This window comes from Rhamphochromis sp. 'chilingali' (assembly GCF_963969265.1).
Source record: "Rhamphochromis sp. 'chilingali' genome assembly, chromosome: 6".
Taxonomy (NCBI): Eukaryota; Metazoa; Chordata; class Actinopteri; order Cichliformes; family Cichlidae; genus Rhamphochromis; species Rhamphochromis sp. 'chilingali'.
Genome location: NC_137933.1, coordinates 14,027,377 through 14,037,982, shown reverse-complemented (window position 1 = coordinate 14,037,982; position 10,606 = coordinate 14,027,377). Strand labels below are relative to the sequence as shown.

The 10,606-nt window shown below is 38.4% G+C and overlaps 1 protein-coding gene across 1 annotated transcript; it reads left to right on the top strand.

The window, feature by feature from the left end:
• The first annotated feature begins 541 nt into the window (after positions 1–541).
• fgf7 (fibroblast growth factor 7) lies at positions 542–6,478 on the top strand. The gene is made up of 4 exons (XM_080884657.1): positions 542–826; positions 1,117–1,717; positions 4,838–4,944; positions 5,072–6,478. The coding sequence occupies exons 2-4, from the start codon at positions 1,432–1,434 to the stop codon at positions 5,279–5,281; spliced, it is 603 nt and encodes a 200-aa protein (XP_080740783.1). The 5' UTR covers positions 542–826; positions 1,117–1,431; the 3' UTR covers positions 5,282–6,478.
• The last annotated feature ends 4,128 nt before the right edge of the window (positions 6,479–10,606 follow it).

Genomic DNA, 10,606 nt, shown 5'->3' with positions numbered 1-10,606 from the left:
GAGTGTATGACCCTTGACACTGAGACGACTGCTTCTGAGTTGTTACGTCTTCTGTTTTTCTTGCTTGGACGGATACCTGCCAGTCATAACCTTAGCCACTTTAAGACTCAAAAAGAAAGAAAACTAAAGGACTTCTTTGAAGTTTTTATTTTTTTAACTTCAATCAGTAAACCCCTTACCAGTGATCCAATGCAGCCGAGTAAAACCGCAAATTAATTATGACATTTAAATTGAATAGGAAAGAAATTCTTTTGAGGTTTGTCATTACAGCGAATATTGTAACCGTCAATAAAATAAATGTGAGTCAGTCTGAGATCTGTGGCACGCACAGTGCAAGTCTATTTAAGCACAAGATGTTTCTTGGACAAGACAGAAGGGTTGTAACAAGAGTGAGTCTGCAAGAGTGAGTGAGCATGCAAATGTTCTTAAAGTACTTGTGATTTCAGTCTTCCAAGAGTTTATAGCTCCCTCTCATGTCTGGTGGTTGAGTGACAGTGAGAGGCAGGCAGAGGGTGTTTCTTCATTGCATATCAGCCAGGGACAGCTGACTGGTTGGGATTTAATTGCTCTCAAGTGAGGTCAGCAGGAGGCATTTATCTAAGCAGAGTGCACAACGACAGTGGACGATGCACAGAGTCAGTCTGCCAGAATCCGAGAAACATCCATGGGAATTCACAGAAGCTCCCAGTTCGTGCTTAACTTTTCTGCATCACTGGGTCTGGTTTACCACTGAGACTGCAGCTTTAGATCTAAAGAGCCTTCAAATTAAAACTCTTGCTGAAAGGGAGCGCACCTCTGCCAACTCCTGTCACCACTCAGAGCACATGTAAGTCATTACAATACAGATTTGTTTGTTACAATTAAAGCTATATATTTTGCTTGTTTCAAATTATGTATGTATGTACAGGAATTATAGACAGCACCAGTGATGCAATATTTCATGCTCTGGATCCATGAGAGGGAGATGTATATCTGCATCACCCAAATTTTGATTTACTGCTTGGGAATGTACAAAACATACTTGTGTAACCACAGAAAACCAGAAGCTATTTTGAAAGTTGATTGAAAATGTAATCTTGTATGTAAGTATTAAAATGCATTGTTTCTTTATTACAGTGATATTCTGCATAATATTTCCTGAACTGGACTACAATGCCCCTTGAGGGACAAGAAGATGGAGCAGTAGATGTGCGCCGTCACTGAAGTTTAAAAGAGGGGCATAATCTCGTGATACAATCAGCCAACTTCTGCCAACCTGCTTCCTCTACAGCCACTCTGTCTCACCTCCCCGCCAGGAAGCAGTACTGCAGTAACGAAAACCAGCAGGTCACAAGTGAGGGGTCAGAAGATCCCTGAGCTGAGGAACGACGCACAGATCTCTATCTTGTATTTCAGTATGTTGTTCACTGATCCCCACTGCATTGTATTATAATGCGCAAATGGATGCTGACATGGAACCTTCAAAATCTGTTCCCGGGACTGTACCTGCATGCAATCTTTCTGTTTGGCAGTGTGTGTGTAGTCTACAGTGACTGCACCCCAGAACAACTTGCCGCCATCATGAACTGCTCCAAACATGAGCGCCACACCAGGAATTATGACTATATGGAGGGAGGAGATGTGCGCATACGACAACTGTTCAGTGGCACGCAGTGGTTCCTAACTATTGATGACTCCGGCAATATCAATGGTACTCAAGACTCTACCAACTGCTACAGTAAGCATCGCTCTTTTTGTGTAGACCAAACGTTTATTATAGGTCCCACTATATATCTATAGGCATTTGCCAAAATGTATGTGAATCTGACTGCTATTACTCTGTTAATAAGTCTTGTGTCTCTGTTAGAGCAGCCAAAGTGACAGGTAAAATGGAGCAGGTGGGAGATTTGATGGGTTAAATTACAGCACAGGCTGTAATGAAGTAAACTGAAGGGTCTTGGAGACTTATGACCTGAGACTCACACAGATTCACATTTGTTCTGCCTGATTTACTCTCAGTACTCAGAGCGCCAGAATGAGTTATCAGGGAAAAGAGTGGGAGAGAATATTAGCAATGGAAAAATCAAATTTTGTAATGGATCTGTGGTTGGCTGCTGAGATCAAACACAGAGACAGCAACCACACTGTGTCCAGCCCAAACTTATTCTTTTCTAAAATTAGAAGCCAAATATTTTAAAATAATGATTACCATCTAACTACTTAATGACACATTTTATTTGCTAACCGTGATAAGTGCTTTTTGACACACCTACTTGTTTGAATTGTTGCTCAGGGGCCAACATTTTCTCAAAGGTTGTGAGATAGTACGAGGAGTCTCTGTGTCATGGTGAGGATGTTTTAAGTAGTTATCATTTCCTCCTATCTGACAGTGCCTCCGTGGCTGGAATGTTGGCTTGAAAGAGAGATGCCTCATGGAAAAGATGCTTGTGCAACAACTGGCAATGAAAGACTGAAAAACTGATACGCCCATATGCGGCTGACAGTCGCACGCTAAAAGCACACAAAGTTCTTTGATGAAAGCAGCATGGTGCAGATGTACATGGAATAAATCTGCGATTTATGTTTTTGATTGCAGCGAACAAGAAATCCTTAAAAGCTGATTGCAAAAAGTCTTTTATTACAAAGACAGAAAAGAAAAATAGGAGACCAAAATGAGAAACGTTTGCTTTGTACCTCTAGCACAAATATCAGGTCACTTTTAGTAAATTCATCTTTGTTTTTATGATTTATTATATTACATTGTAGTGTTTTGTTTTTTGTTTTCAGTAAAAGATAAAAATCATATTTTTTTTTGTGGTTCAAGCAAAATGAGGCCATACTGATAAAAGGTATGTCAACCCTCACAGAAAGTCAGACAAACAACAAGCTGGAAATAAATAATTTCTAAACAGCAGGTGGAAAACAGGGACTTCTAGGAAAATAACCTAATAAAAGTAAAGACATGTTTTGGCACAGTTCTCTGCTGAGTCAGAGCAATCGTAGCATAGTAGACTGGCTGCACCATACTCTACGGCCACCCAACTAAATTCATTGCAATTTAGAATTAGAATTAGAAATGCTTTCTTCCCAAAAGATGGAAAATCACTGTGTTACCGCAGCCAAAACATGACAAATACCTTAGGTCAGTAAACTCACGAGAAGTAAAGGCTCAATTTTGGGGATAAATAAAGCATTTCTAAATCGAATTTGATGAATGTCGAAGTAAAATACATATTACCTGATTAAATCCTGCAGTATTTTGCAGCAAAAATGAAAGCTAAATGGAATCAATTTGCTAAACTTGCACCTCTGTGAAACTACAAGGTGTTTAGTCTGAAGCTAACTCCACATTTAACAATATTCCGTGAAAGTTATGTCTGGAGCACATTTCGCAATGAATGTAAACACTGAGGTCCAACAGTGCTCAGAAAGTAGACTTAGGGATTATCCACAAAGTAGTTTACTTAGCCAGTGGCAGCGAGTGATGGCAAATCTGTTTCAACTGAGGACAGCTTGTGAGGCTTTTGCATCAGAGCCAAAATGTTTACAATATGCGTGTAAAAAATGTGATCCATCTTTCCACAGTACACCAAACGACTGGAGCTGTTGCACGTTACATTACGGGGATGATGCTCTCAGACGACAAGCATGCAGTTACATCGATAAATCCCACCAATATATGTGGATTAAACAAACGTTTGGCTGACTCTGAGTCTGTAAACAGGTTTACAAATGAGGTTGTAGCTTTTATAGTGTTAAACTGAACTTTCGAGATTGCCTCTGAAATAAGTAGAAGCCGGGGGGGACCTAAAAGCGGGGTTAAATAAATATGAGTAAACAGTTAAAGGTCAGTAGTATTAAGTCAGATATCAAGAGCAAGAAAAGCACAAACAACATTCCAAGATTGGGAGATCCCATCTGTTTGTGATCTAGCAAACACTCAAATGTGGCATGCTCAGTGTCAGCCTAAAGAGCTTTAATAGACCTCTTCCCCCTACTTTCCCCTCTGCCTATCAAATGAAAGAATTTCTAGAGTATGTAAAAAATCAACAAGGTTTTGAATTGCCTAAAAACACGAGCTCTGAACCAGATTGCCAGTCTGTAAAAAGCACATTTCTCTATTTATTTTAATTTTGCTGCCACTGCCACATCTCACCATTCGCTATTTTTAAACAGAAACATCATATGTTTACAGCATGCAAAGGATTTTTCATATATATGATGGCAATGTTTTTACCAAAGGTTAATGTTATGGATATTTGATTTATGAACTGATAATTGGTGCAGCCTGTTGACATGACATGATTTTTTTTTTTTTTTTTAAGTTACATTTTCGGCTAAAGTCCTACAAGATAACTAAACATCTACTTCACTTTACCCAATAATGTAATCATTTCAAATATTCACGAAAGATCTCCTGTTTTGGAACTCTGGGCAAAGAAATTTGCTGTTTACATCATTTGATTTTCTGTGTTTAAATACTTTAAAAATTCCATCCTTTCAACATGGCACATTGGGAAGAATAAATGTGTTTACCCTCCCACAGATTTGAAAAGCAGGCTTTAAATGCCAGGTCTAAAGCACACGCAAGAAGGTAGTTTTCTCAGTCCCTGGGGAAGAGAGCCCTAATCTGTTTCCCATATGTGCTATGGCATAGGTTGTGGTTTGTGTAAAAGCCACCCAGGCCACTTAACAAAGCTTGGATAAAGTCAGAGAGACCACAGACTGATTAATCACAGGAACCTCCACCTCGTTTGCTAATGAAGATGTATGTGGAGCTGGAGCCAGAGTAAAAGCTGGATGATGACAGCGCCTTATCTCTCCTGTAACATGCCTCCTTTTTCTGACTGTCCGGCAGGTATCCTAGAAATCAGGACAGTGTCCGAGGGAGGCATACTGGCTATAAAAGGCGTAAAAAGCCAGTATTATATTTCTATGAACAAAGCTGGACAGCTGCAAGGAAAGGTAATATTTTTCCACAGGGAGGAAAGTCATATGCTGTTGTCAGCTAATTTAAATCATGCAGAAATAAAACAAACAGTTCAGAGCGTTTACTTAATCATATTAATGGCTTGATGTGTTTCCATTACAGAGGATCTACAATGACAACTGCAACTTTAAGGAGGTTTTCCTAGAAAACTACTTCAATGCTTACTCCTCGGCCAAGTGGACAAAAAAAGAAATGTTCATAGCCCTGTCACAAAAGGGAAAGCCCATGAGAGGGAAGAAGACCAGGAGGGAGCACACTGCATCTCATTTCATCCCTATGAAATGCAAGGCAGAGGAGAGGAGAGTAGACTGAAAAATCAAAGAACTTATCTGCAAAATATCTGTGGATTCAGTCATGCTATACGTGCTAACAGACACTTGAATACACTCCACTTTCACTCCAGTTGCAGATGAGCCAGGACCTGTTTTACAAAATGTTCTCATTTTTAAAACAGAAAACAGAAAGTTCAATTTGAGCACCAAAACAGTTTTTTTTACAGTTTTACTAAGTTGAAACAGGAATTCTGGAAATATCATGAAAGCTATTCTATATTATTGGTGTTTTGAATTGAATAACAATACTTCTTTATAAAAGTGTTTCTATATAATACAGTAAAACTATACAATACAATACAAATATAAATTATACGATGCAGTACAGTCCTGTGTTGTATCTTGTTCAGCGATGAGCTACATTCAGCCAGGTGAGGACAATCGTATGATCACCAGAATAGTCCACAATAAGCTTGACCATGATGTGCTGAAGCAAGCAGGACTTGTTTTTCTTTCTTTCTTTCTTTCTTTCTTTTCCCCTCATGGTGCTCAGACCACACAGGGCATCCATTTATCAACCATCCTGTGAAGCGAGCTGGAGGCATACATATTCATACTCACACCTAAAGCCAATTTAGAGTCACCTATTAACCTTACACTTGTTCCTGTTTGGTTCGTTTTTTTGTTTTTTTCTTGGGAATGTCAGACGAAAACCAATCCAACACATGCAAAGTCCACACAAAAAGGCTGCTACTGACTGGCAGGTTCCAACCATATGCACTGTAGATGCTCGCCAACTCCCTCTGCCTTAGGGTGTGACTTTGAAATGCTCAAATATTCTGCTGCTGATGCTGCATGTGTTATGTAATCTTTTTCTATCAGAGTGAACAATCCTGTACACTAAAAGATTATGATATTTATTTTTACAGATGTTATCTTTAGGTTACGGATCATTCCCATTTTACTAAGCATGAAAAAGACAGAAATACACCAGGAGATGTATTTATTTTCACCACACTCGTCAAATAGTTGTAACTTTTAACTTCTAGGCCAGCTCTCTCTTCATGATATCACTGCAATATCTCAGTACTAACTATATCACTACAGTACCTTGTTATTTATGGGTGTAAGTTATTTGTTTTATTTACGTAAAATATATGTTGTATGTTAAGGTGTCCCGTTTTCTTTCAATGTAACCCACTTGGATCTTTTACTGTGCAACAGTGGAAATAAAGTATTGCACACTGTATTCAGGTTTTGTTTGTTTTGTTTTGTTTTTGTCCACCAGGGGGTATAAATGGTCAAATAAATTCAGGAAGTAAACTTTGGAGAGAGAAAAAAAGCAATGACCTACTTACATATTCAGAATAGAAACAGAGATACTTTACAGAAAGTTATCTTGCCTAATATTCTGTCTTTTGTCAGCACACCTTCATTACATGTCATATCTATCTATTTATACTCCTGTGCAAAAGTCCCGACCCACCCTCATTTCTTTATATCCTGCTAGGAAAATTGGAAACAGGTTCAGGTATTTTTCGAAGCGCATGCAAACATATATATAAATACAGTATATAAGATGAAAAAGGTTTGTACAATTCTACGGAGCATGAATGTCAATATTTGGTATGACCACCTGTATTCTTCAAACACACCCTGAACTCTCTTGGGCCTACTTTTCTGTCCTTTCTTTAAGTAGTCTTCAGTAATAGTTAGTTAGGAATAGGAAGCTCTTCTTTGATGTTGGCTGCCTTTTGTTCTGTTCTCTGTCAAGATGATCCCACATTGCTTCAATAATGTTGAGGTTCGGGCTCTGGGGAGGTCAATTCATGACTGATAGTGCTCCATTGTGTCTTTTTCTATCCAGGTGCTTTTACTGCAAGGGCAATGTGTTATTGATCACTGTCATGATGAAAAATAATGACAATCAAGCACTGTCCAGGTGGTTTTACATGGTGGGTCAAAATTTGACAGCATTTTTCTGCATTTGTAGTTTCATTAGTTGTGACAAGACCCCCAACACCATGACAGAGCCTCCACTGTGTTTTACAGATGGCTGTAGACATATTAATGATCACTCTATCAGACCTGATGCCACTGATTTTGTGTCCAGTTCTTGTGTAATTTGGCAAAACTCAGCCTTTTCTCCCTGTTTCCCTTGCTTCTATTTTGTCCAACACCTTTTTTCTTAAATTTATTTGAGTTAACCCTAACTTTGCCATTTTATTTTACTGGACTAACCCACACTCTTTTATTCACTTTACTGTGATACATTTTGAAAATTAACCATCTAAGGCACACCATACCAAGATACGGCATGTTCTCAACTAATAGCTCTTTGGGAACCACATTGTTACTACAAAAAATTATGTTTCATGTATGACAGACTGCTCATAACAAAGAACCTAAAGATATAAAAGATAAAGATTAAAACAGGTTCTTTACTAAGTTTTCTAATAAATGTTGACATAATACTGGTTTTACCTTTGGGTTACAAGTATTACATGCATTTTTAAGCTTGAATGATTCTCAGGGAAACATTAAGTGACTTAAAAGAAAGAAATGAGGACTGAGTCAGAAAGCACATATATATGCTTTCAGGCACAACTCTTAAATATGTGTTACTCAGGCCTTGTTTTAATTACTGATAAAACTGTAGAAAATGCATTTTGCTGTGAGTTTGAGCTTAAATGTCTTTGGGGATTGTTCTAGTCTGTTCTTACTGAAAACAGCACAATCCTGAAAGGACACATTGCACAAGAAGCACTCAGTTTCAGACTCTAATATTTCTATAGTACCCTGGGGATATTAAGTAGCATAATAAAATATGTTGATATCTTTAAGTAGATTAAAGACAAACACACTGCAAGGGAACATTTTGAATGTCCTTGGACAATCCTTGATACACAATATAACATCAGTTAACCTGATAAGGGAGGTTAAGATATAACAGAACTATTAATATACAATAGCAGATTTTTTAAAAGTACATTAATGTTGTCAGATTGTTTAGGCAATTGCCTCTGGTTTTCTGCTGTATTATGAAAAGGTGAATTCTTCCCAGTTGAGAAAAATATTGCGGACATGTTGGCAAGGTGCCTACACCACACGTTCATGCATACACTCATATGAGCACATGTGTGCAGGCCCACAGACAGACATCAGCATAGTGAGTTTTAACTTTTTCCTGGGTTCACATCTGGCTTGGAAAACCCTTGTCAGATAAAGACAGTCAAAATGAGAGTGCAACCCTGTAAAAAAACGTTTGACCCAAACAACATCTGAGCAAGGTGAAGGCTTCTGCCAAGTCACGCAAAGTTAGTCTTAGCAGATAATTTGTAACATACTCAAAATGTAAACACATTTCAGACTCAAGGCTGCGTATTCCCAGCAGGATGAGGAGAAGCCAAAGCCAACGAGAAAGAGAGAAGATTGTCACAGACGTGAAGCTGCAGACGTCCAAGAAAAAAGATGCAACACAGGCACATCGGACATAAATTCTTACAGCTTACACAGTGTTCCAAGACTCTTTATTTCTGAAATCAAAAATCACTGAAATCCTTACTTGCAAAACTCTTGCAAGTAAGGAACATAAGGACAAAGTCACTTCCCATTAAAAAAAAACAGTGCCCTGTAATATTATTACCATCACTATTAATACAAATATAAATATCATGTGTGCAAATAAATTGACATTCAGCCGAATATGTTGTCCATCAATATTGTTCAATCATCCCCAGTCGTGATAATTTACAGTCAAATTAAAAACTTAAATCTGAAATCAAAGTTCTATATTACCAGATAATAACAGTAGTTCTGAAACAGAGAACGGGTAACTAACTAGCTGTAATTACTGTTGTTCAAGTCAGCAGCATCATTGTGAAAGTGAATGCACAGAAAGCAACATGTGCACCACATTACAAGCATCATATGCAGACAATTGCAGTGTCTGACACTCGCTTTGAACAGTGCAATAGGGAAAAGAAGAATAGGGGGAAAGTTACTAATTTGAGTGAAGAGTAACAGGGAGAGACATTAGAGAGTCTCGTACAAAGTGAAGCAGTGGACTTGGGGCTGCGGGAGAAAGGGGAGGCCCTGAAGGAGGGGGAGAGGGAACACTCAGTTGAACTTGATACATCTCAGGGCTGTAAAACTTTGTTTCCCTGGAGGAAATCTGTTGTTATGCAACCTGGGGAATTCTGTATTTGCAGCTCTTTGCACGGAATCCCCAGACCACCAGATTATTATGAAACAAGATCAGGACCTCCAGCAACTCGCTGCAGCATCACACTTTTACTGAGAAGTAAATTAAATCGGTGCCAAATGAGACCACACAGTGATTACAATATAAATTAGTATTTGACATACCAAGGAGTAATTCACTGGGTTAGTACCATGTAACTGAAGTAAAAAGCGCCACTGGTTTTCAAACTATTGTGCCCTACAACAACACCACCAAACAAAACAAACTACTAAAATGCAAAAATCATCACTGTGCTGGGAAATATTTCTAATTAATCCCCTAAATAAATGTGCAGTCCTAAGTTTACATCCACTCATCATAAGCATGAAGGTAATTCTGTCTATCAATCTTTCAGTCGATCTATCTAGGAAAGACAGATGATGTGGTATGCTTTGGATCATGAGCTATTTCCCTCCCTCTCCATTCTTTTTTTATCCCATCATCACGATAACTAATAAAAGTTCATCTTGGTTTCATCTGTCCAAAGATTTTTCCCAGAACTGCGCCGGCTCTTTTAGATGTTGCGGTCATGGTAGAGGGAGCGAGACAGAGCGAAAGACAAAGAGAGAGCGAGGGACAGAGATCGAACTTGACATTCATAAACAGACTTCATCGACTACACACTGGGGACACTGGGAAGGACACACAGAGGTGAGACTAAGACAGACACGAAAGAGAATGAAATTAAACAAGAACCAAAAACTAGACATACAAGTAACAAAACTCAGAGACTATCAAAACTGAATATTAAAATCTCAATATTCCCAGAGAAAGAACAGCAAGCCTAAACAAACTCAAAAACCTGGGTCAAAGACTCAGGACCATGACAGTCTTCTTGCAAAATCGAATCTGGCCTTCATGTCCTTGAGGTTAATTAGTGGTTTGCACCTAGTTGTAAATCATCTGTATTTACATTAATGAAAACCTGTCTTATCTGTAGGCCTATACACCTAGAAACACCTAGCTCCCCAAGTAGTCTTCATTCAGTTAGATGTTGTGACAGAGTTTTTCTTAACCAAGGAAAGAATTCTGCATTCTTTGGTGCATTTCTTCTTTTTAAGAATGCACCAGATTGTTGATTTGGCCACTCCTAAACTTTGCTTTTTTAGATATTTATCTAAA